This window comes from Pelecanus crispus, chromosome 2, assembly GCF_030463565.1.
Source record: "Pelecanus crispus isolate bPelCri1 chromosome 2, bPelCri1.pri, whole genome shotgun sequence".
Lineage (NCBI taxonomy): Eukaryota > Metazoa > Chordata > Aves > Pelecaniformes > Pelecanidae > Pelecanus > Pelecanus crispus.
In genome coordinates, this window is record NC_134644.1 from 36,815,076 (window position 1) to 36,841,623 (window position 26,548).

The 26,548-nt window shown below is 39.9% G+C and overlaps 2 protein-coding genes across 2 annotated transcripts in view; both read left to right on the forward strand.

Moving 5' to 3' along the window:
* Positions 1–26,548, forward strand: part of NUP42 (nucleoporin 42) — a 223,017-nt gene that overhangs the window by 187,137 nt on the left and 9,332 nt on the right. The gene's annotated exons all lie outside the window — the stretch shown is intronic.
* On the forward strand, positions 1,336–26,481 carry KLHL7 (kelch like family member 7). Its single transcript, XM_075705574.1, has 11 exons — positions 1,336–1,455; positions 5,763–5,865; positions 6,685–6,778; positions 7,951–8,075; positions 9,929–10,104; positions 12,838–13,012; positions 14,446–14,588; positions 19,822–20,062; positions 23,043–23,244; positions 23,534–23,631; positions 25,294–26,481. The coding sequence occupies exons 1-11, from the start codon at positions 1,336–1,338 to the stop codon at positions 25,575–25,577; spliced, it is 1,761 nt and encodes a 586-aa protein (XP_075561689.1). The 3' UTR covers positions 25,578–26,481.

Sequence of the window (26,548 nt, forward strand, 5' to 3'; positions counted from 1 at the left end):
TTTTGTGTATCCCATGCATAAAGCGGGCATCTAATGATTGCTTTCAACCTGAAATTAAAACTCCACAAGTAAATTCTTTACACCGTGAAATCTGAAATTGGCCAGATGTACATTCCCAGTTTTCTCAGGCTACTACTATTGCAAGAGAGGTGTAGATTTCTCATTTTTACCGTTACATAATAAAATCTGGAAAGCCAAGCGATAGCTATGTCAGTCTGCTTATTTCAATGAGATAAAGGACAAAAGCGTTAAAATTCTATTTCCACATAGTAATAATTGTTAGATGGCAGAACCACAGAGTACAGAGTCCCTCTCACTAAGGCTTACCATAAGGTACGTGATATCAGGAACAAAACCTTCATTAATTCCTTTCATTAACAAAACAAAGCCTTGCTTTATTCCACACACAAATCTCGCTCTCTTCAAGTCACGGCATTAAGCTATTCGACACTTTGTTAACCGTGGAATTAAAACGGGAAACATCATACAAACGCAGAAACAGAAAATTTACCCTAAAACACAGCTTTGGTTGTTGCGACCCTATTAAAAAAAAAAGGGGGGGGGGAAGCACGAAATGTTTTGGCCAGCGCATTATTTCGGGAAGAGGGGCGGGTGCAGCCAGCAAGGGGGGAAGCGGCTGCCTCCGGTTGCCGTTCGCTTCCCCCCTCAGCCCAGCCGGGCCCGAGGCAGGCTCCGCTCTGCCGGGGGAGGCCGCGGTCCCTCAGGCGGGGCCGCCAGGGCCCCCCCCTGCGCGCCGCCACGCTTCGCCCCTCGCTGGCAGGCAGGGACAGCCCGCGCCCCGCCAGCCCCCCGGGCAGGGGGCCCCGACCCCCCCCGGCACGGCAGGCTCTCTAAAAACACACCCGAGCCCCCCGCACCCACCGCCGGCACAGCTGGGGCCTCCCCAAACGACTCCCCCCCCCCCCCCCGCCCCGCGCGCCCCCTCAGAGCGCCGCGGGCCGCAGCGCGCACGCGCGCCCCTCCGCCCGCCACGTGACGCGCCCAAGCCCCTCCGCTCTTTGTTTACCCCGCGTGGGGGCCGCGCGCCGGCCGATGGCGTCAGCGCGCCTCGCCCCGCCTTCCTCCGCCCCCCCCGGCCGCTTCCGCCTTGGCCAGCGTCGCTCCGGTGCCGGCGGTGCGGCTGGGGCGGGCCCTGCCCGCCCGCTCCCTCCCTCCCTGCCCGCCCGCTCCCAGCGCCGAGCATCGGGAGCCGGTGGTCGCCGGCCGGCAGCTAGCGGGCGTCGCCCCGGCAGCGCATGTGCCCCGGCGGAGGCGGCGGCGGCGGTGGTGGTGGCGGCGGGCCGCCGGCGTCCGCGGCGGTGAGGGCGGGGGAGCATGGCCGCCCCCGGGTCGGAGAAGAGCAGCAAGAAGAAGACGGAGAAGAAGCTCGCCGCCCGCGAGGAGGCGAAGCTGCTGGCGAGCTTCATGGGGGTGATGAACACCATGCGCAAGCAGGTACGGGGGCGGCGGGGCCTGGGGCCGGCCGCGGCGGGGGGCCCGGGGCTGGCGGCGGCCACCCGCGGGCGGCCGCTTGTCGCCCGCCGCCGCCGTGTACGGCTCCCGTGGAGCTCCCGCCCTCGCCGGGACCGCTCGCCGGCGGAGCCAGCGCTGCCCTGCGGACGGGGCCCGGCTCCCCGCTTGGGTTTCCCCGTCTTTTTCTTGAGCCTGACCGCAGTGAACGCTCGGGAGGACGCTGCCGCCGAGGCAGGCCGGAGCGCCGAGTGCCTGAGCCCCTCCGGTGGGCCTTGGCCGCTGTGGAAGGTGGCTCCCGAAAGGCTGCCCTGTGCCGACACAACAAGCGTAACGAGCTCAGATTTTGCTTGCGACGGCTTATTGTTGGCGCTGAAGGCAGAAGACGCGGTGGGTCCGCTTCGTTATCTCGTAATCCCTTGCCTGTGGTAGTTCTGCCCCATAGTTAGGACAGAAGTTAAACTGAGTTTTTCCGGTTGGACTGTTCACGTAGCCCTTTTCAAACAGAAACCCGAGGGGGGTAAAAAGATGTTGATGCTGAATTTTAACCAGGAGCTCTTCTTTGAACAAATTGACGGTGTACCCCCGTGAACGCTGTCAGTGTAGTGATGCCGCAGCGGGAGGAGAGGGATGGCTGGAACCGTGGGTCGGTTTCACAGGTAGCATTTCTTCTTGTGCTTCACACCAAATACATCTGGCCATCTCACTAAGAAGCCAGTGGCAGTATTGGGGGCTGGTGGCCTCATCTTTACAAATTCTGACCTTTTTGGCAGATCAGATTCCTAGATCAATAGTCTAATGATTATTAAAGATGACTCTTCTGTTTTACTAATAGAGCAAGAGTGGTAACCAAAATTATAATTATACAAGTGGATTTCAGTTGAGCTGTCCAAACTGAAAGAAATGATGACTTTTTAATTCCTGCCCGCCCCCCCCCCCTAAAAAGCTCAGACTTCTGGTACAAGAGCAGAAGGATGATCTGTGTAACTCCTTGCATATGAAGAAATCTTTCTCCTTGGAGGAGGAGCTGGCTTGATTGTGGTACTGTGGTTCATTTAAAAACAATGATGTGGAGCCAGAATTAAAGCTGACTGTGAAGCCAGCTGTTCAAGAACAGTTGGGGGCTTCCTACTTGGCGCTGTCATGTGTTGTATCTAATGGGGTTTTGCTGCTTGTCTCCCAGCGTTAGCCTTGCCAAAGGCTCGGTCCAGCTTTTAGTGATGTGTTCATCAGTAGTCTGGGTCCTGGCCTAGCAAGTGATAGCAGAGTGTTGATTCTGCTTTTCTCCAGCACTTCAGCCCTGTTCTTCTCTCACTAATACACCGTCAGTTGTGTTGTCTGCATAAGCTAAACCAAATTGTTTTCAATGACTTCAGGTAGAGGAATTGAGACCTACAGCCTATGATCTACTTTTTTGATGTAGGCTTTCTGTTCTAATTGGGTAAACATATTCCAGGGTGCAGCTGGGTTCATAACTCAGCTCATCGTTGTTTAGCTCATACCTCTGTCATTCTTTACAAGGGGATGCCAGATGCTGTTATGCTTTGTTAGTAGATAGAGGAAATATTGCCCTCTTAGATGTATGTACAGCCCCTAGCACAGGGAAATCACAGTGCTTTACCATGTCACTGTGCCAGTATGTGGCACCACGTTGTTGTTCTCTGTAAGTACCTCATCCTTCAGTACAGTAGAGTACCAACTCTCATCTAGTTATGAGTTACTCTAAACAGGGAGAGAGAGGATTGGGATTAAGTGCTGTGAAATCTCTGTGTACTTCCAATTCAAATTTCAAAATCTGCTATGCCTGGGGAGGTGCAACTCTGAATTTTGCCTGTTATCAGAGTTTCCTGGAAACTTCTACTCTGACCACAGATGGTGACTTTGCATATCCCAGCCAGTGCTGACCACTCCAGAAATTCTTGCATAGTTCATGACGCTCATGCTTCTTTTAGTTGTTTGTAAGAGGAGGTTAACTCATTACTGGAGGGGCAGGGGGAAGTGTGATTATATAGGATAAAATTAGAAAATCAGCAGGAGCCAGAGGAAAATGTCCTAGTTTGGCTGATTAGTTGTGCTAAAGTTTAAAAGGATTTATAGGCAGCTCTTTCTTCTTGTATTTTGGTAAGTGAAGGGCTATGCTGTGGTTACAAAACCTAAATACGATGTGAGTTAAAAATTTCCTGTGATGGAAATAGCAACACGCATGTGGAGCACTAGCTATTTAAATGCATTAGTTTAATGCTGTAGGAAAATGGGCCAATTGGAAAGTACAGCTAATTTTAAAGACACTGCTTTTTCTGTGAGCGGGTATCTAGAGGCAGCCTCCATGAGTATGGGAGTTTAAACTATGGACATACCTGCAGTTAGTACTGGTGAGATGTTGGGGGCAAGTATGTTTGGTGCATGGAGGACTTCTTGCTCATCTCCAACATGAGATGGCCCGTGTCATTGTGGGTTTTACAGAGCTATTTGACAGCATGTGTGTAAATCCTTTTTTGCAACTTTGCCCCTGAGTGGAGGTCAGCCAAGAGTGAAGTAATTGAGAATGAAGCTGGGACGGAGTTGCAAGGTGTTGCTGAACCTGTTATTTGGAAGGGGAAGCGCCCTACTGCAAGCTCGCGCTCGGGTGTGTCCTTTGGTTGATGTAACGCCAGTCATCTGTTACCTCATTGAGGCGACGCAGTGACACCAGTGGGTCCTTCTAGAAAGAAGTACAGAAATCCTCAGAAGAGCATTAGTTGAAATGGAATGGTCACACCCAGAAACATTCCCAGGAAAGAAATGAAAATGATGGTCTGTTTTGCTTGGCAAATATTTCTTCCTGCAGCCAGAGAGGCCTTAGAATATCCGAGGCTGAGCCGAGGCACTAAATGTATCTTAGAAATGCAGCATCGAGTTCAAGTAGCAGTTGCAAGTCTTAGCAAAGGTTGGCCACAGGATTTCATGGTATCTTGTACTGCTAGTTTCTGACACTTGTTTTGAACCAAATGCACTAGGAATTTCAGCTTTAAAGGATTTCCTCTGAAACTTTTCTTGAATGGTCTCTTTTTGTTGTTGTTTCAATCCTATATGGTTATAAGCTACAGATGTACAAAGGAAGCTGTATGTGACCCCCCCTATCTAACTTCTAATTAAAACATTCTTTTTTAAAAGGTATTATTTATATTTTGTCCAACACATGCTTCTGTGTGCCCTTTCCTTCAAGAAACTAAAAAAAAAAAAATGTTTATTTGAAGGGGCTACATATATGGATTATCAGCCTTGTTAGGTGTGCTCTAGGTAATATTGTCTGTATGTGGAAAACATTCTCACACTGCTCTAAGCAAGGATATACGTCCCACAGTAGAAATGCTCTTTTCTGGCGTTAGTGTTGGGATGGGTGTAGGTAGGTCTTTCTGAAAGTAGTTCCATGAACTTAAGGTAGTAGTTGAAAATAAATTTCTGTTTTTAGAAAGCAGCGCTGCTCAGTTTTTCTTAATAAAGAGGATGTTATAATTAAATGTAGTATGGTGTACATTTATTTTAGTCAGTATGTTCTTAGAAAGGATACCATTTGAGAATCTATTCAAATGATGTGGTTTTACCCCAACCCCTTACTCTCCTCTCATGTCTCCTGACAACTTTTATAAGTACTGTAATTTTCCTTTGACAGTTCACATGTAGGGGAGAAACTAACTGCTTACCTACAAATAGCAAACAAATGAGAAAAAAAATATTTTTTTTTTGTCTGGAAATTACTTAGTTGTTCATCGGGTGTGACCAGTCAAACCTTTCCATAGCAGTGGTATTTTTGGGATATATTTTCTTAGAAATGTTCCATTGAACACTTTGAACTTGTTCATCACTTTCATTCTGGTTGGGCAATATGATGGCAGTCTTCAGATACGAGGTTCCTATGAGTTTTTTTGAAAATCAACAGCTGAGTAGAGAAGAGGGACACTGATGGATGAAGAGGGTGTCATGTAAATGCAGCCCCTGCTAGATGCTGCAGAGCCTACGTTATTGGAGGCTGATGTAAATGCCACAGGAAAAACTTTAATCAGAGTTCATATGTTATTTGTGACCATCCTTAAGGTACAAGTTCATGGGTAAACTGAACTTTGCTAGTTCTCCCGGTTACTGAACTTAACTCTTTCAGAAGATCTTTTTATTACCTAATACTCTTGAGTTGTATGGATTAAGAAAAGCAATGAGTTTCTGTAAGCTGTTTTTAAAGAAATATTGTTGAAAGATTTTTTTTGAAAATGCTGATCTTTGTGGTTTTTGTTTGTCTGGTTTTTCCTCTGATTTAGAAAACTCTATGTGATGTCATTCTTATGGTTCAAGAAAGAAAGATCCCAGCTCACCGTGTTGTGCTTGCTTCAGCCAGTCACTTTTTTAACTTGATGTTTACTAGTAAGTCTTTTCAAAATTGATTGATTTTAAGCTTTCATGATGATATGCTGTTAGACGTGTGGCTGACAAGCTGTTTATTTTATGAAAGTGATTAATTTCAGGGATAAGTATTATTGAAGATTTCCTTATTTTATGTGCTCCTTCCATTCATCTCTGTTCACCCTTTCCCTCAATTTCCCTTTAACTCTCTTTTGATCAAGTCAAGTGTTACTTCATATGTAAGGTCTCTTATTAATTGGGGCCCATACACTGTATTAGAGTTGGTCTCCCTCCCTTAACCTGAAAATTGGGAGTTTTTCCTCCCATGACAGAATTTGTCTGCCCCATTGCTTCCCACCATTAGGCGCTTCCGCATATAAAATAAGTCAAGTAGAGGTAAAATAATCGTGCCTTCCAATGGTCACCTTGTAACTGTGGGCAAACTTACAGTGCTGTGTCTGGATGTGGGGAGCTCGGAGCTGTCTTTGTTATCAGCTTGAATGTGGAAATAGCTTCTGACAGTGCAGCATGTGCTTCCTGTTTTTGGTAATGCTAAATTGGCTGTCTGCACTCCAGTCAACAGCATCTATGACCTTTTCTATTGAATGCAGTTTATCATAATTTACATAATACAAGCATGCGCATGCACCAGTTATCTTCTTTGTCCCACTGCCTCCTTTCTTTCCTGACTTGCATTAGTAATCCTGGGAAAACAGCAATTGACTGTGCAGTTTTTAGCAGGTTCCCACTTTGTATAATGGCTTTGTTTTCTACTGTTTGCAAAATGTACAGTAACTAGAGTGGCTTATTGATGTAGTTTGTCTTTTAATCTATTTGCAGCAAATATGCTTGAATCAAAGTCCTTTGAAGTGGAGCTAAAAGATGCGGAACCTGACATTATTGAACAGCTTGTGGAGTTTGCTTATACTGCAAGGTAGTTTTGTTACTTGAAGTTGACACTTTTTCTAGGAAGCCTGCCAATTGTAAATGATAAAATCTTAAAATAATGCTTTTATGATTCATCAGTTTTGTTAGCATTACAATTCTCTACTTTGTTTAAAGCCTGATGTGACTAGACCTTCTATCCTTCTTCCCTTTTCCATTTTATTTATTCACTAGGGAGCCCTACAGACTAAAGAGGGTAGTAGTTGTCTCCAGAAAGCAATTCAAAGCACTTCAAGCTTTTGACTTCAGTGTTAGAGTCAAATGATACTTCCCATTTTTCTGAAATTCAGGCCCTTATTGATACCCGCATGGTAGCTATCGCACAGAACCATCGCCAGGAGTTTTACCTTCCATCTGGGGACAGGCGGGGTGGATAACTGTTCTGTGAACAGCGTTTCCCTCCTGTCTTAGGTTGTCCATGTGTGTGTTTGTTGGTTTTTTGTTTTTTTTTTTTTTTTTTAACAGAGCTTGTGCAGATGACTAGGATTGTAAACAGTACTTCTTAATCAGCTCTCATGACCAAGGAATGGCAGGCCTTTCATCTTTGTACTAATGGGATTAACTCTCCTTAGGAAGGCTTTCTCCTTTCTTTGAGAGGAATCTTGTTGTATACTCTCTCAGTGGTGAGACGCAGTCAGTGTCAGTACCCCAGCTGTATGGTTGCCTCCCCTGGTGCCCAAGCCCTTGTCTGTGGGCTCTGTACCTTCCTTGAAGCATTGCCAAACTGGTGGTTCTGCTTATGCGCTCTGAGCAAATCAGCCAGAACAGTCTTCAGAATGAGTTTAGAGAGATTTTGCTGATGCCTGTTTGGGAGTAGGAGACTGTCAGAAAAATTATTCTGTTCATTTTCTGTTTTGTGAAAGTGGCTAATCACACAAGTCAAAGCAATAGTATGGTACTGTAGAGGGTCTGTGTTAAAGGCTTATTCTTCAGAATCCAGGACTGTTTATTCTTTGCCCTTCCTCAGTAAAGTAGAGCAAACGAAATTCATTTGGAAAGATCGTGAAGGGAGGCTGTGTCTTCAGACTGTGTGAAAGATTCTTGGGCGAATAGCAGGGAAATAATTTTGCCATTTGTGTGAATTGGTTTGCTTTTTTTTTTTTTTACTACAACAAAGTAGGTAATTTTAGTGATGCTAATTTTACACCTTCTGTTTTGCAGAATCTCAGTTAACAGCAATAATGTCCAGTCTTTACTAGATGCAGCAAACCAATATCAAATTGAACCTGTGAAAAAAATGTGTGTGGACTTCTTAAAAGAACAAGTTGATGCTTCCAATTGTCTTGGTAAGAGAAACGCAGACTTAAATTTACTGTTTATTTTTTAACTTTGCTGTTCCTGAAAAATAGATAGTATTGTCTAAAAGGCAGTAATATTTGACTAAATTCACATAAAAATAATTTTGCCCTGAATCTGAACTGTTGTCCCTTGCCATAGACAAAACAATCTGGCAGTTGTCTTTGCCAGTATCAGGGTGTACCAACTGTGCTAGGTCTCATCCCAGCCTGGCAGCACCCTGAAGCTTCTGGTTTGTTAGAGAACCTCAGCTGTTTAATAAGGTGGAGCCTTCAGTTGTTGTTACTGTACTTGGAGACAGAATTTGACAGAGTTGTAATTTCCACAAAACTAGCATATCTTCTAAAAGTATGAAGAGGATAAGTTTAGGTTACTTTTGTTTTTAGTTGCTCTTCATTTTGACTGAAATCCATGAATGTCATCTAGGCAGGTTTGATATTTAATATGTTCTGTAGCCCTAATGTGAACTAAGTGTTACAGAAAAGGTAAACAACAAGTAGAACTAAATGTTTTTTCATGCTTAAGATTTGGTGCACTTTATTTAATCAGAGATTAAAGATAAACTTGTTTATAGGGTTTCTTATTGACATTTGTCATGTAATTCCCCTAGTAACATCTCAGTCATGTTATAGATGTTTATAATATCAAGAGAAATGTTTTGCAGAGTAGCTGAATTATAATGATTCAACTGACACTTTGGTGCAGTACAGCTGTGGCTCTGAAACAACTGCTGGAAGACAGACATTACCTTCTAAGGAAAATGCCACTTATGCTTGCTTTGAGGCATATTCCCTCCTCTGTTTTTTTTAACTAGAAAATTAATTATGGTCTCTAACACTTGCATACTTTGTTGCTAATTTACGGCAATAAGGGAGATAAAGATTAAAAAATTAAAAAATTTTTCCTCAAGGCATTGTTATGAGTTGAAATGTGTCCTGTGCAAACTCATAGGCAAGTCCATAGTTCATTAAAAAAAAAAAAGTGTATTTGAAAGAAACCATGGCTTATTTTGAATCTCTTCGCATTTTGTCAAGAGGTCATACGCTTGGATTTTATCTTCCTAGTTTGCATTATACTACTTAGAGCAGCTCAGGCTAGTTGCAGCCCATGGGTTGATGAGTTGTTTCTACCCCACTTGCCATCTCCTCCATAGAAGGAGGAGGAAGACTGTGGCACAATAAGCAAAAGTTGCTGCTGAAAAGCTCTGTGCTTACCTGGTTTCTAATGGGAAGGTTGGAAATGGTGCTTCTCAGTAGCAGTTGCTATTTATACCTTTATGCCAACCTTCTGCCCTTGCAGCAGCATTGACTTGACTTTTTTGTGTTGGTCTGCAGCTGACTGGTACCTGTGTAGAAAAGTCCCAGTTCACTGTGACTCTTGAAGGAAATTGGGCTTGGTTGGTAACTGCTGCTGCACGAGCAGGTCGGAGAGGTCATAAAACCTGGATCCAGTTTCTCAAGCTGTTCTGGTTAGATTTTGTTATCGTGATACGGCTCAGACCTGGTTAAGATGCTATTATCTGCTTTGTAATGGGGAGAGAAACAGTGAGGAAATAGTGCTGGGGAGATAGTGAATACAGCAAGTGCTGCAGATCTGACTCTCCAATTAGCTTTGTAGGGATAGGGATCAGAAGCTTGTGCTTATCTTACTTTGTCTTGCGTTGCAGATGAGTTATGACAGCATGTGTTTTAAAGAGGAAAAAAAAAAAGCATAGTAATAAATATTAAACTGGGTTGCAAGTATCAGTGAAATTACCATAATTTTATTCTATTTTAATATATTAAGGGTAATTGCAATTCAAGTTTGGAAAGGTGTTTTTTTTTTTTTAATTTCTCCTTCATAGGTATAAGTGTGTTAGCAGAATGCCTAGACTGTCCAGAACTGAAAGCCACTGCAGATGACTTCATCCATCAGCATTTCACTGAAGTTTACAAGACAGATGAGTTTCTTCAGCTTGATGTTAAGCGTGTGACACATCTCTTGAACCAAGATACGTTGACAGTGAGGGCAGAAGACCAGGTGAGATCCCTGTTTCATACCAGCTAAAAGCATTGAACTTCACTATCTTCTTTTTTTAATCAAGAACTGGTTTAAAGTATTTCACTTAGGATATTCCTACAGTATATGATGCACACAGTGCTTGCTAAATTGTAGAATAAAAGGTGCATCTTAGCTTGGTTGAAATCAAACATTAATGAATATCCACATTTCAAGTGTGGTCATTATATGTGTTGTTTCAGCAAACTAGGAAGAAAGAAGTTATAAAGGGAGTAAGCAAAACAGTTTCCTTTTTTGAGATAGCTACAGGGCTTCTGATTCCATAGTAAATGAGCTGAATTAAGTTTGATGTATTATAGCAGTTGCTCCTAAACTGGGGTTCATGTGCTATTGGTGAAAGTGAACTACTTTGAAGTGGTAAGCAAACTGCACCTTAATGGCAGCATCTCTCTACCTGAGTGTGGTCTCAGCCCATTTCAGAGAGGAGTTGCTTCTGATAAAAGTGTATGCATACACAAGTTAAGCTTGGGGAACTGAGGGATGGGGAAGCAAGATGAGCAAAACACTGAAAGGTAGATGCATTGACAGTGACGGGTGATGGAAGGCCCTTATTTAGGGAGTGGACACAAAAAAGTTTAGGTGGCTGGAAGGAGCCTGGAGTTTCACTCAGTTAAGAGTTGTAACCTGTGGCAGAAATTACATTCACAGCTGTCCCATTTGGAAAGCTTGATTCAGTGTATAGCACAGCCCTGAATGCTTGTTCGCCAGCTTGTTCCTCCTACTGCAGGAAAACAGGAAGAGTATAGGTGTGTCTGCAGTGCAGCCCAAAGGGGTGATTGCAGTATGGTTGTAGCTGCTGGGTGGTACTTGTAACTTCTCAATCAAATCAACTGAAACCCTACTGAAAATCTTGCCTTTCTAGCTATGCTGTTCTGTTGCTTGAACTAGGTAATTTAAGTTTGGTTGGGTATGTCATCATGAGTTGACTCATACTTTTGAAGTGCAACAGAGGGATCTCATAGTCAACATGGTATGTGTATCCGCTTAGATAGAAATGGATGTTTTCCTGACTCTGAAGTTTAGCTTTCATAGAATTAATGCATTTTCTTCAATGTATCTCTTGCAGTAAAAAGCTTCAATGAAAATAAGAATTACTAGGAGTGGGGGATAATATTAGGTGACTAGAATATTATAGTTGGCTAGTTTTAAGTATGAGTTATGTCACAGTTCAACATTCTTGCCGTGTGCTAGGAAAAGTTCAGGTCACAGGGTAACATTCTCAAAGCTGGAAGCGTTGTTTAGCTTGTAGCCAAAAATGACGCTTTGGAATTTACATGCTTGAAGTTCTGTTGGTAAGGTAGGATGGTATGCTTCAACTTGGCAGCAGTGGTAGAAATCTTGTGTAGGCAGCATAGCATCATTAAAATCCCTTTAGGAAAGTGGCAGTGTGCAGTATGTAACTGCAGAAGTTTGCCAGTGATGCTAAAGGAATCTTATTTATCAGGAGTACTCCTAGAAAGTTGATGTTATACTCTAACTTTTGTATTGGCATAAAGCATATTTACATTTAGCAAAAAAAAGGAAGGTAGCTTTAATTACTAGCTGTCCTGTTTTTCCTGTATGCAAGTAATGTTTCTGTTGATGGATACAATATTCCTGTCCTGGTCATTCTGTTGAATTTCCTTAGCTTGATGGAATTCAGTCTTAATTTTTTTTATTATTATTATTTTTATTTTGTTACTCTCCCATGCTCCCTGGTCATTTTGCAGGATTCTAGCTGAGGTGGTTTAGCAGTCATTCTGAATAACTGTAATTCTGCCATTAAATGTCTTTCCACATTATATCTCAGTCACTCACTGCTGACCACTGTCACCAGTTTCAGCTACAGGAGTAGGTATCAACTGTGCTATCACTTGTAACGAAGTTGGTGCTGGCTCTGAAGTGGCAGCATAGTAGATAAGCTTGCTATGTCTGAGAGCAGCACTGAAGTCTCTTAGTAGATGGGTAATACTGGATTTTCATTTCATTCCTTCCTGACCCAGAGGACAATCATAAATAGAGCAGATTTCTTGGTTACCTTCCCTGTTCTGTTCTCCCTGCCTCCTAAGAAAACCCATTATATTTTCCTGTAAAGAGGAGACAGAGAGGAGGCTCTCTGAATGGTAGATTTATGGAAGTCTGCAGCCAAAAACTTTGATTTAAATGGTCCCCTAAGACACAATAGCAATATATTTGGATCCCCAACACTATGATTCGGTAACAGAAGCAGTTTGTCAGCTCAGGAGACTATATCAAATAGAAGCTATTTCAGCACTTCTGGCAAAATATTACCTGTGTTTGTGACATGGAACTCAAAGCACATTAATCTTAACCTGGTACAGGGGTTACCCACATTATGTGAATTGCAGATTCACGCTTCCCATTTGGAGGGGAAAAAAAAAGCTAAATAGCAGAAGTAGTGGGTTTGGTTTTTTAAGTTTGTAGATGGGTTTTATTCTGTGGTTGTGCATTTGGTTTAGTTCATGTCTGAGCAGTCTTTTTTGGTGTTTGGTTGGTTGTCTTGTGGGGTTTTTTGGGGTGGGGTTTGGTTTGGGGTTTTTTTTTTGGAAGATGGTGATGGATCCCCACATACTGTATTAGTATAAGTTAACCTCTAATAGGCAGAAGAAGCAATTTGGAGCATTAAGCTTTTGTTATTTGTCTTACTGTGTGGTGATATACCTTATCCTTTTCTTTCCTTCTGTCTTGTTTAAGGTTTATGATGCAGCAGTCAGATGGCTGAAGTATGATGAGCCAAATCGCCAGCCGTACATGGTTGATATTCTTGCTAAAGTCCGATTTCCTCTTATATCAAAGAACTTCTTAAGTAAAACAGTTCAGGCTGAACCACTTATTCAGGATAACCCAGAATGCCTTAAAATGGTGATCAGTAAGTTGACCTCTAGCTGAAGTCTTTGTTCTGTAAGATTAAAAAAATGCTGTGTAATTTTTGAAAATTGCTGCTTTAAAAATGCTCTGACAACATTTTCATGTTAAGTTCATCTGACTGTGTTCCCTCTAGGATGCTGCGTTTAGCTGAAGTTGGATTAGCAGATTATCATGTAAATAAAACCCAGCTTATGTAACAGAGTGTGACTTTCATTTCTTTTCTCCTAACAAATGACATGAACTCCATGATGAGTAATGGAATGGAGATTTTGTCAGTGAGTCAGGGTAATTGGAAGTGTTAATGTGCCTTTGGGACGGGCTAGTAGCTTCAATATTGTTCATGTTCATATGTGCACTAATAAAAGAAATATTTTATGTCAACATTTTGAATATTACAAAGCTTCCCTAAGAAAATTAGAATGTTAAGCATATGTTGCGCTATTTTAATCTCTAATATATACTGACCGATGAGCCTACAAACAGTTGCATTCTCAAGGTGCAGATGAGATGGGGAACAAGTTTCACTTTTGGTTTTAGACACCATTTGTGAAATTTTATGGTGTAAGAAAGAAAAGCCAAGATGTTGCTAAATATTCTGGAAGGAAATTTTTACATTTCGGTAGCTGTTATCTACTTGGCTTCACTGTAGTGTAGATCTGAAAAATGGTATGCAACTGTTTTCCTTCAGTCAATGAGCAAGGTTCAGATTAACCTATGTGTTGGTAAGTATTTGCTGACCATCGACATCTCAGTCATACTACTTGTGTGACATGGAGTTGGGTGCATCGTTTAAGAAACAAGGATTTTTGTTTGCCTGGTTTTAGTGGCTTGTAATGTCACTAAGATTTTTGTGTTCTTTGGAATGTTTCTTGGGAGAATGCTTGTTTTCTTATACAGATTGTAACTAGTATTTTGTGTTATCAAGCCAAGAACAAAAGTGAGGGGTTTTCATATGCTAGAGATGCCCTCCTTATAGAAATTGTGGGGGTGAGGAGGCAGGCATGGCTGGCTCATTGCATTCAAGTCCCTTCTTTTAATGTTAGTATTGTCCTCTTTAGGCTCCCAGTTCTGCTGTTCCTTTTCTTTGGGTTTGCCTCCTTTTGCCTGTTTCAATGCAACAAACATAGTTGCTTGTTAATATTGGCTAAATGAGCTGATCGATAAATTGGTATAAAATGTGAGTCCATATCCATGTCCTGTTTTCAGATGGAGCAGCAAGTAGGGTGTGAATCTGGATCTATGCTCCCATCCTCATGTGCTACTGTGCCTTCTTCCCTTTTAAAGCAAAGCTGTATAGGTGTAGTGTAGAAACTTGGTTTCCCCCTTTTCCCTCCCTTCCCTCCCCTTCCCTCCTCGCCTCATCCCTACCTCGGAAACATCCCTTTCCATGTATGAGCTACACTGGATCTGCAACAGTTGTTGTCTTCCTTCCAGGTGGGATGCGATACCATCTACTTTCCCCAGAAGACAGAGAAGAGTTAGTGGAAGGTACGCGACCAAGGAGAAAAAAACATGATTATCGCATTGCTTTGTTTGGAGGCTCACAGCCCCAGTCCTGCAGATATTTTAATCCAAAGGTAATCGTTACCTCAGAATGCATTAAGATTCACTGTTTGTAATATTACATGTTTTATTTGCTGATGATATTAACTAAGACATAATGATCTACAAAACGGTATTAGGAAGGATGTATTCCCTGCCTCTTGGGTATACAGTTGGAAGAGTAGAGTTAATTAGGTATTTTCAAATCTGTGTACCTAGATGTAATACTTCATTTTGAATAGAATGATTATGTTTGTTTATTGGCAATATTGGATATGGAGTTCTGATAAAGCCATCCGAGTTGAGAATTGACTGGTATGTGCATCCCACAGCTGGAAATAAATAAAAGGTCACCAAAGCGTCAAGGAATCGGTTAGGAATATATGAAAGTCTGTATGCATGTGCATGCACGTATGTGTTCAGAGAATAATTCAAAGCAATTTCTTTTTAGCACAAGTTAAATTATTGGCTCATATGTTAGTGTAGAACCCAGTTTTACAGTGTAAGGTGGTTTTTCAGTGCATTTATTTTAAATACGCAACCACTTCTAAATCCCAATTGTTCACAATTTTGTTCTTAAGAGTATATAAGGAGAAGAATTGGGAGCCAAGTATTACATAAGTGGAAAAGAGCGTGTTTCTACAGTAAAAAACTTAGAGATCGCCAATTTAGAGCAAGCAAGCTTTGCCTGAAATTTGTTTCCATGCCTCCTTAACAAAATCAAGCCACAGGAATGGTGTGTATTTCAGCTATGCAGGCTAGATGATCTAGAAACATCAGCTGCATGCAGAAGGATTATCCATACTCTTGTTTTACCAGGCAAGCACATGCAGTAACACAGAAAAAAGTTGCTATGTAAACATCAGGGCTCTCTAAGTTATGAGGTCACATACATGTAATATCTTGTTGCAGAAATTCTGGTTGTTCTAACTCAGCATATTAAATGCTTTTTATAATTTCAAACAGTTTTGTGTGTTATCTGTGTGAACTTTGTAGTCAATGTGAGCCCTGTCAAATCTAATTCAGAATGAATGAGCCCTTGGGATGTGTTTTGAACTCATCATTCACATTCCCTTATATAAGATAAAATTGAAGCCACCTTCTTTGAGCACCACTCAAGTCTGGAGGAAAAAACCTGCCAGCTTTGCTGACTTAGTTTGAGAGACATTTAATAGGCATTTTTATTGGGAATTCCAAATTCCTAAATAATGACCGCCTTTTCCTTCATACACATACTCAAGTAAGATAAGCAGTACTCCAACTGGGGGCAAGGAGGTGAGGGGAACAGAGCAGATAATTCTTTGCTTTCCAAGGTCTGAGTTGGGGAAGCCTTTGATCAGAGCATTCATTCTTTTCAAACAGTTACTTGGTTTTGGCATTTTAACAAGTTGTAATTCATCCAGTGTGCTCTGACCTTTCTTTTATTAGAAGGAAATCAGATCAAAGTTTCTTTCTCTTAATCTCCAGTTACTTATGTTGGAACAAAGCTAATTTTAGGCAGGATGGAAACTAGCTTTGAGACTTACTGTCCTAGTCATTAATTGGCAATGGTATTATCAGCATAGCGTGCATGTGGTCTCTTTACCAACTTAACTGGTAGGTTAAATTCCCTAAGTGCCTAATGTCAGTGGTGGTCAGAACTCAGAAGATGGGGGTTGTTGCTTCATCAATCTTTATAAACTAATATAACCCCCCCCAGTAGTCACCATGTATTTTCTGAAAACTTAATCTTGTTTGAAGAATAATAATCTCAGTGCATGCTGAATGGGAGTGACAGGCAAAGACTTACAACTAAAAGGAAAATTATATATGTAGTTAGGTCAGACCTAAACTATAATATTACAAAGAAATCTGTTTTGTGGACAAAAAGTCATTATCTGTATAAGTCTACATAAAGCGTAGGATAAAATAGCTTATTTTTTTCCTAGACTATTTGTCCAGGCATAACACCAAAAAAGAATTAAGTTTGGAAGAAATTTTGCAGAACTGCCTCTTAATCAAGCTTTATGGCCTTGCATGTGGATTAATGGGGGGAGGGGTGGGCAGGGAAGGAAAAGGAAAAAAGTGGGTAGTTGGAGATCTTGATTCTAACAAGCATGTCTTCCTTGAATGTTTTCCTAGTGCTTATATGCTTTCTTGGGTATTCTTAGCTAGCCTGTCATGTCTTGTTGAATAGCTTTTACTTACTTCATTTCCAACTCTAAGCTATTTAAATGTCCCTTTTCTGGATGTTTTGCTGGAGTATCTGAGTTTGATCTTTAATTAACTGTGACAGTAGCTTCTTAAATGCAACAAACTAAGGATCCAGAACCCCTGTTGAATTAGCATCGTGTGCATGCAAAATAAGTGTGGGATGTAAGGCTCCAGTGCTGCAAAGACTATATCATGTTTAACTCTAATTAGTCTCATCAAAAGATGACGGGAGCGTCACAGAGCATAGAATTAAGGTTGTGTATGTACTTTTGCAAGGTTAGGACCTTGGGAAAGAAATTTTGTTTGTTGTCAGTTGAACTGATTGAATAGTGACCTAGTCCTTCACTTCTGATTTTAATTAAATTCAGTAATTTAATTAAATTCTTATATGTAAGCTAAATAAACAGTTCAAAACAAAGGTTATGTTTTTCCTGAAAATATCTTCTCAGTTGCAAGTGATACAAATTTCAATAATTCTAACACTATAAAATTAGTGCAAAAAACATTTAATTTTCACTGATTGCTTTGCACGCAAAAGTAGTCTCTAATTTGATCTTCATTTCCGTGTTGTCAAAAAGGGTTCTTTAAATAAGAATGGATTGGATGCTGTGTGTTACTTGTTGAGACTGTTAGCAGTATTACTTTAAGTCTATATTTGTTGTCTTTGTTGCACTGTAACTGATATTTCTATCTGCATGTACTTCATCAAGAGAGTAAAATGATGCAACAGGACAGATGCAGCCGGGCATAAAACTTGTGGAGCAATCTGGCACTATTTTGAGTAGAGATGTTTGTTTTCACAATAGTACTAGAAAACCTAGATGTCCTATTGACAGTGGTGGGAAGCATTTTATTGTTGAATTTTCCACAGAATATTTTTTAAAAGCTGCTTCCCCCCCCCCCAAGTTGGGAATAAAATACTTTTTGTTTTATGAATTCTTGACAAAAATTTATACATTACTTTATGGGATTTTGAGGCAGCTGTCTCTAGTGACCAGAAATAGCAGGACGTTTTAACTTTTTAACAGTGCAAAATCCAGCAATGTCAAGTAAAAAGTAACAGATGCCTGACAATGCTATTTCTTCATGATTAAGGGAACCTTTTATGAGGAGATAGAACTGTAGTCAATAAGCTATTAGTGGGGACGTTGTCCATATGAGGCATGTCTGCTGTTTTCCCTGACAAACTTGGAAGAGGAGATATCAACTGAAAACGAGGGAAAAGTCTTAAAAGGAGGTACTTTTTCACATGGCCCATAATTACATGTGCTATTCTTGTCACAGGGTCTTGTGGCTGCTAGAAGTTCAGACAGTTTTAATAAGTGATTAAATAAATTCATGGAAGAGAAAAAAGCCTTTCAAAAACTATTAAATACAAAGGTACAGCTTCTGCCTCTGGTGTCCTGCATCACAATTTGTTGAAAACAAAGGTCAGCAGGGAAAGTGTCACCATATACCTATCTTGGTCTTTCTTTCCCTACTCAGCCCCCCAAAAACAAGGCTTGCCACTGCCCAGGGCCGCGTGGATCTTGACTGTGGCATAAAGCAACTCTTCTGCATAATTCTTAAATGCGTAAAATGCATAAATTGAAATAAATTCTATGTGGTGCAGACGAACACTGAAGAGTATTACAAGAGAATGATCTAAATTGCCTCCTGCTGAAAGAGGAGGATATCGCTGAGTTTGCTCAGGTTACAGCTTTTCATTTGATAAAGGTGTGGATGAAATGGTAGCTATGAACTGAAGCCATAAAAGTGGGTTACATCACAGCCCTTTATAACAGTAAAGGAGAACAACAGGATTTTTTGTAAAAGTGCCAGAAGTTTGAGCTAGAAAATATGTTGATCTTGCACAATGCACTAAGACATTTTCTTAAGATTTATGCAGCTATTTATTTTGCCATGCTGTAGTATGGCTTTCCTTTCTAGGATGCCCCAGGACCTGTTTCTCACCATAAAGGGCCACATGCACCTGCCAGCTCTTCTTGATATGGGGGATGCTACAAGAAAAGATTGTAAGATGTTTTGGACTATAACATGCTCTGCCTCTCTTTCTTTGAACCCCCATGTAGGAGTCGCTGTTCTTCCTCATTTACCAAGGTGTTTAAAGTATGTCCTTGCTAAGAAAATGTAATGATGTAACGTCTTGTGTGAACCATTACAATGAAGGTCATTCAGCAGGTTGAGCTAGACCATCCTGAGGAGGCACAGATAACAGTTAAGGTCCCGTACTTTCCTGTTCAGTATAGGATACAAGCTATGCTCATGGAATATGTGAGATGCTATTACTCAAGAAGTGTTTCTTGTGCTGTATGCTATCCTGGTCTGCCATCAGTTGCTGAGTTTGGTGTTCTTAAGGCTTTGGGTAGTGTTACTGCCCGTATTTGATAGTCGCTGATTTTGCCAATCCATGCAAAATCAGTTTCTAGGCAACATGACTGCCAGTATTTTGTGATGGATCATTACCCTATTTCTCATGCTATCAACTGTGGATAGCTATAGATCGTTTGTGTTTTGTAAATTCTGTAAATAAGCTTCTAGTTGTCATGGTAATAAAGTATGTATCAGAGCTTTTTAACCGAGTTGCTTGTCAATTTGGATATTATCTTCTTTTTCCATCGCCTTTGTTTGGTACATTCTGTATTTTACTTTTTTTAGAAAGAATCTGTTACTATATGTAAGATGTCTTTTTCCATTCCTATAAAAGAAAATGCAATCCTACTTTATTGATCACATGCATTATTTCTGACATGATAGCAGCAGGAGGTCAATTATGTTGGGGGGAAAAAAAAAAATCTGTTTTTCAGGGAAGCTGTACTGGGTGCACACAGGGAACGAGGAAATAGAAATTCATAATGTCATGGTTCATTGCAGCTAACTATGTCTGTGTCTAAGAGAATTTTTCAAGAGTACGCCTGAGGAGTATTCTTCAATAAACAGTATTCATGTTTGTTTTGAAAAGGAACTTTAAAACTGACCATATCTAAATCTCTATGAAAAGCTCTGTTTGAAAAACACTCGCTGTGCAGGTAAGTGTTATAATCTATTAGACATTACCTGTTCTTTGTAATGCAGGATTACAGCTGGACAGACATCCGATGTCCCTTTGAAAAGCGCAGGGATGCAGCTTGTGTCTTCTGGGACAACGTAGTTTATATTTTGGGTGGTTCCCAGCTCTTCCCTATAAAGCGAATGGACTGCTACAATGTGGTGAAGGATAGCTGGTATTCCAAGCTAGGACCTCCAACACCTCGAGATAGCCTTGCAGCCTGTGCTGCTGAGGGCAAAATTTATACATCTGGTGGTTCAGAAGTGGGTAAGACACTAAAAATCTTTAAAACAAACCAAAAAAAAAAAAGCACAAACGAACATACCTGGAAATTTTTCTGGTTTTTGCATGACTGTTGAAAAGAAACTGCACGTTGCCATGTTAGCCTAATGAGTTTATTTGCCCATATTTAGGATTTTATCTTCCCCACAATCCAACAATCTATTTCTGTTGTGTTTTTAAAATTATTTCACTGATTGAAAGGATAATATTTACATTAACTTAGAGCATAAAGTACACTGCAACTCTTAAAGAGTTAACTAGGGACAAGCAAATATATTTTGGGAGTCCCACTCTGCTCTTAGCTAGCTTCTATAAATCCACAGAACTCAGTGTGGTTTAACATTTTCTGCGATGCATGGCCAGAATAGCTGCATTTTGACAATGGCATTCCTTGTATATGGAATATGGTATATGTATATGGATGTATGTTGGGCCTAATGAGTATTTTTAGGAGGGGAGGAAAAAGGGTGGGGGGGAAAAAACTTTTGAAGCTACTGGTTTTGGTGGTGAAATCATACCAAGCCCTGTAAAGGAATTTGTCCAATTTTTTTGTCAAATGACAGAAGTTATCTTCTGTTAGTTTGTTACTCTGTTGGTTTGCTTCAGTAAATGGAGAAATACTACTTTCTTTAGATGTTATTAGTCAACATAGTAAAAAAAAAATTAAGACCATTGTTTTTTTTTTTTTTTTCTCTCCCCAAGAAACCTAGTGGGTGACTTATGCTATGTGTTATAGCAACAACTTAAAAAAAATTTTTTTTTTCTAAATCTGATACATCATCAGCAAACCAAAAGTTGGAATGTAGGTATGCTATATCCATAAAAATATAGAGCTTTAAAGAAAGCCATGTTCTGGGAAAAAAGAAAAAACAAACGAAACAAACCCTACCAAAGCCTAGAGCCAGGGAGAAATTTTCTAGTAGATCCTTTTGAGTTCTGCCTTGCTGCAGAGGGAGGTGAGCAGAGAAAAAAAGGTCATAATCGGTACTTAACGTTGATAAGTCACTTAATAGGAAGTTGTGACATTTAGGTAATGTTACCTGACTTCTAAAATATTTTAAGAGGTCTAATGTAGCAGTAGATTAGACAGTTCCTGGCTGCCACCTTGTGTGATAAATGTGAAATAGCACCTTTCCCATTAGTTGAAATGGGCTTAACTAAGGCTGCATTGGGAAACTTGGAACACTACAAAATCTTGTAAATCTTCCTAGTTTCCCACATGTCAGTTCATGAGGGAGTATGATACAAACTTTGATTGTATAGTTTATTTTCTAATACATTGAATTAGCAATACAAATGTAATAGAAATTTTAATTTAGGAGTTTTCTTTTAAATCTACCCTCACATTACTGCACAGTTTCACTTTGTTTTGCATAAATATTATTCAAGACAGAATAGTAAAAGCTAAAATCTAATAACAGTTTATTTTGCCTGTGCTTTTTTTCTTCTTTGGAATCCAGTGAACACTGCTTGTTTGGAAAAGACTGTCTATCCTGAATCTAGTGTTTTCTAATTTGGAGCAGGCAATTATGTAAACCATTAATCAGAGAAAATGCTGCAGTGTGTTTAGCTGTAGAGAAATCTAAAAATTGCATGCTTTTTGCACTGATTGAAGAGTTTGGAAAACAAATTACTGTGCCAGTCCATTACAGAAAACAGGGTTCATTTCCCCTTTTTTTAATTGATGGGAGTACTGTTTATTTGCAATAGCTAGCAGAGTTTGAAAGCTAAACATACTAAATTCTTCTACTATATTTAGGTGTAGGAAAAATATTTAACATTATACTGACAGCATACTGAAAGTGGAAGCTTTTACCTTTCTAAATAAAGACATTAAAGACAGTTTTGCTGTATTTCCCATGGATGAGAATTTCTACAACTTCAGAGCAATAAGGATGTGTATTTACATCAAGGAAAAAAAATGTCCCGCTCTATAGAGTTCGTCATGATATTGAGAATTATTACATGGTAGGAGTAAACAGACGCACAGTTTATAGAAGTCTGCTCCTGTATCTTGGGTCTGGAAACGTAGCACTGTTTTGAAGGTTCAAATCCCCAGCTGGTAGTGAGTGCTGCTAGTGTGACACAATTTTTAGAAGTAGAAAGCCAAGGAAGAAGAGGCACAACAAAAGGCACCTTTAACTGTTCTAGGTGAATATGTCTATTGAAACAAAGGGGAGAATGATCCTGGTTCTTTTCTGGGAAGGTTGTATCCAGCATTCTCCGCTTTGGCTATGGTTCAGCTAGTTACTGGAGCACAAGTCTTCAAGCTCCCATCTATCTTCATTAGAAAAATTGCTTTTGACTTCAGTAATAGTTTTATTGGCCCTTGAGGGAGGAGTACACAGACCTTGCACTTCCAGAAAATAAGTATCTTCCAGTCCCCAGGAAGAAAGTAAAAGGCTGAGGGGTAGCTGTCTTGTGGTTGCTAATAATTCAGGAGTATGTTATGACATAATCAAGCTATCTAATTCCAAAGGCAACAAGTATTCTTGGAATTGGGCAAGTCACACTGCTTAGAGAGAAAAGACTCATGTGAATCTGTACTAAGTTTACAAAGCTGGTTTCATCTTCACATCTGAAAGTTCAATATACTTCCAAGTAGCGAGAGTAGCATGAGATGATGACAATGTGATTGGTTAACTTATATACGTCTCTGTTCAAGTGTTCATTCCCCCCTAAAACCAAAATCTTCTCATAATTCGTTTTTGTTTTTAAACATAAATAGCATTTTTATAAACTTACTTGCATATTTTGGAACAAAAGAGTCAAAAGAATTACAAGTATGTACTTTGGGAATAGTCCTAAGTTTCGAGTTGTTTATTTCTGCTTTTGGAGGTGGGAAAGCAGCTTTCCCTTTTCAACTAACAAATAAAGCATCAATTTGATAATTACTGTTAGACTCTTCTCTTGAAAAACAACCATAAAAATTAATGCCACTTTGGTGGGTTTCTGTTTTTTTAAGGAAATTCTGCACTGTATTTATTTGAATGCTATGACACGAGAACAGAAAGCTGGCACACAAAGCCCAGCATGCTGACTCAGCGATGCAGCCATGGAATGGTAGAGGCAAACGGTCTCATTTATGTATGTGGAGGAAGCTTGGGAAACAATGTTTCTGGAAGAGTCCTAAATTCCTGTGAAGTTTATGATCCAGCCACTGAAACGTAAGTATTGTATCAATTCTGCTTATTTTTGGTCACTTGTGGTTTTGCTTGCTCTGTAAATAACTGAAGTATAGATGAATAGAAAGAATTGTATGTGGTAAGGAATTTTCCTGAGTTAAGCAGTAATAAATCAGTTATCTGTAGTTTTACTTAAAAGGCAGTTTTACTTAAGCAGCCTTCTTCTGTATTTCATTTTTCTAATGCTAGGTTTTATTTACATATTTTATACTTATTTCCTAGGAACTGAATAGTGAGTTTTCCTGTTCTGTTTGGTTTTCTTTTTCCCTAGGTGGACTGAGCTGTGTCCAATGATTGAAGCCAGGAAGAATCATGGGCTGGTGTTTGTAAAGGACAAAATATTTGCTGTGGGTGGACAAAATGGCTTAGGTACTTCAATTCTGTTAATTCTCTAGCCGGTCACACAAGGTTTCAGGGGGGCCTTTTTTCTTTTGCAAATAATTCATTCTACTCTGTTCACCTGAAAAACTTTGAGCAGTACCATGAAACGTGTGCTGTTCCTGTCACATCATTGTTGCCTGCCTTCTTTCACCTCCCTGCTTCCCTGTATCTTATTTTTCAAACTCTTTTACTAATGACAGTACTGTCAAATTCAGATATGCCCCCATACTGTAGCCCAGTTCTGCAGTAGTTAATATGGTTAAACCAGTCACCTGAGAATAGATAATATTTTTTTATTATTATTATTCATTATGTATTTTGAGAGATTTTAGCATTCTTTTGAGAGACAGGTAAAGGTGTAGCCACTATTTTAGGAACTTCAGTCTAAAGACTTAAAGCTAGTCAGCTATTTTAAAGTGGTGAAAAAGTGAGAACTTTTTTGACTGCCCTAGTTTTGAAATATGACTTACTGTCATGGGCAGGTCATTTATGATTTGCCTATCTCCTTGTCTTTAAAACTAGAATAATAGTAGTTTATTTCCCAGAAGGATTGAATTTTAATGACACAGGGTTTCTGAAGTGCTTTTCAAAATGGCAAATTCTCAGCTATGAGGTTTATTAATCACTATTTATGATAATTGGAGTATTTCATTTCAGATTAATGCTATTTTAGAATATAGCTTGTTTTTTTAATTAGCTACTAAAACTATTCCATCATGATTGATTTCTAAGTAGATGCATTTTTGCGCAAATACTTTATCAATCGGTTATAACCAGAGCTGCCATTTTGCAAAATATTAGTATATTCACTGAATGCTCTTTTCAGAGGTGTGTACTATTGAACCAATAAGTTAAAGTATTATTTTGCTGTTCATATTCTGTACTCTGATTTAATTGTTCTTATTGTAATATCATGGGGAAGAGATATGTCTGGGGTGAAATATTCGTACCTCTTAACATTATATAAAGGTTTCTTAATCTCTCAGATCTAACAATTCCGGACTGGAAGCAAAAATTCTGACTCATATTACAATTGTTAAATAGGGATGACAGGATGTTTGTCGATATTGTAAAGTGTAACTACTAGGCTATTTCGTAAAGAAACAAATCTTAGTCACAAAATATACTCTAATAACTTTTGATTCCCTTGGCCATTTTCAAGGGACTTAGGCTTTTAAACGTCAATGACTTTAATATCATAATGAAGAGAAACATCCTCTATCAGTAAATGACCAATTTAGGTAAAGGTACTGGTGACCCCTCTAGAATAAAATGCCCTCACTACAGGGAGGTTTCAGGTGGATTCCTGAGTTTTTGTCACTAGCCACAAATCTGTAAGAAATTTGGCATTGGTAGTTCTTCTGTTCATGAAGTACCATGTTAGAATTTCTAGAAAGCGTATGATGTGAAATTTGTTACAACACATCTCACTTTGTCTCCTTTTTACTTTTCTCTGTTTCTGTATTTATAAAAGGGTAAACTGCTAGTTTAGAAACCTGTGGCCTTTTTTCAAGGTGTTTTTTACTCTAGGATTTATGTTTTAATCTAAACCCTGAAAATAAAGACTAAGTTTAGTGAAGCATTTGTATGCTCTAGTTCAGTCCTTATGGTATAATGTAATAAGCAGTTATCTATTTCATTGCTTTGTAGGTGGCCTTGATAATGTAGAATATTACGATATCAAGATGAATGAATGGAAGATGGTGTCTCCAATGCCATGGAAAGGTGTAACAGTGAAGTGTGCTGCTGTGGGATCTATAGTCTATGTCCTGGCTGGTTTTCAGGGTGTTGGTCGATTAGGGCACATTCTTGAATATAATACTGAAACAGACAAGTGGATAGCCAACTCCAAAGTCCGTGCTTTCCCAGTGACAAGTTGTTTAATCTGTGTTGTAGACACTTGTGGGGCAAATGAAGAAACTTTAGAGACCTGAAGACCTGTAGGAGATGCTGAGACATTCTTCAAGGACTTGGGGAAAGATGGCTATTGGTGCTTTGCTTCCATGTTTTACTGAATCTTGTTAAACTGAGTAATAGGAAAAATTGAGAAGCAGTCTTTCAATTTGTATATACAGCATATTGTATAACATGGATTTTGTCATGCCCATTTTCTTGTCTGTTTTAAGAGATGGGGATGTGTTTTGAGAATCCACTTACCTAGCTGAGATCGTATGGCATCTTCCTTTTAAAGGACTCTGTGTGTGGCCTTGTTGAAAATAGACCCAGTCCAATTCTTTAGAAAAACTCAAAGCATTTGATGAAGACAAGATTTCTGGTTAAATGACACTTTACCGAGCTCAGTTGCAGAGATTCTTCATGTAATAAAGGTGAGTAAATGCAGCTTGGGTCATGAGAAATACGAGCAAAAATTTTTCTCATTTATACCTACCTGCAGAACTCTTACTAGGATGCAATGAAGATTTTCCTCAGGAAAGACCAAGGACAGCGGTATAATAAAGATTCCCGTGGCGAATGGGGATAGGTTGTACAGCTCTCTAGGTTATGATAGCTGCCCTCTTCCAGTGACTTTCTTCCATCATTTGCATGACTGCCTATCAATTTTTAAAGTTAGACAGGCCATATATATAGATTAGAGAAATACTTTGCTAAGGACATCTTTGGCATTTTGGGGAGCTTTCATGGAAAGACTTTAATTTTTTTTTTTTATTATTATACTGAGGTAGGGGGATGGTGGGGAAAGTCCACAATAATTGTGCACTATAATTAGCAAGTTGGAAACTTGGGATTAATTTTCAATATATCTTCCCAGGCATCAGACTGTACATACTGTGGATGCCAAACCATTAGCAAAGACGGGAATAGGAGTGGGAAAGCAAAGTCAATACAACAAATGTATTGATTTTCTTCTTGAAAATGACTGTTTCTAAAATGACATGAACCAAGT

Excerpts from the sequence above, each read along its gene's own strand:
- KLHL7 (XM_075705574.1), top strand. The coding sequence starts at position 1,336 with ATGGCCGCCCCCGGGTCGGAGAAGAGCAGCAAGAAGAAGACGGAGAAG. Across the intron at positions 10,105-12,837 it reads CAGTGAGGGCAGAAGACCAG|GTTTATGATGCAGCAGTCAG; the intron begins GTGAGATCCCTG and ends GTCTTGTTTAAG. Across the intron at positions 20,063-23,042 it reads ATCTGGTGGTTCAGAAGTGG|GAAATTCTGCACTGTATTTA; the intron begins GTAAGACACTAA and ends TGTTTTTTTAAG.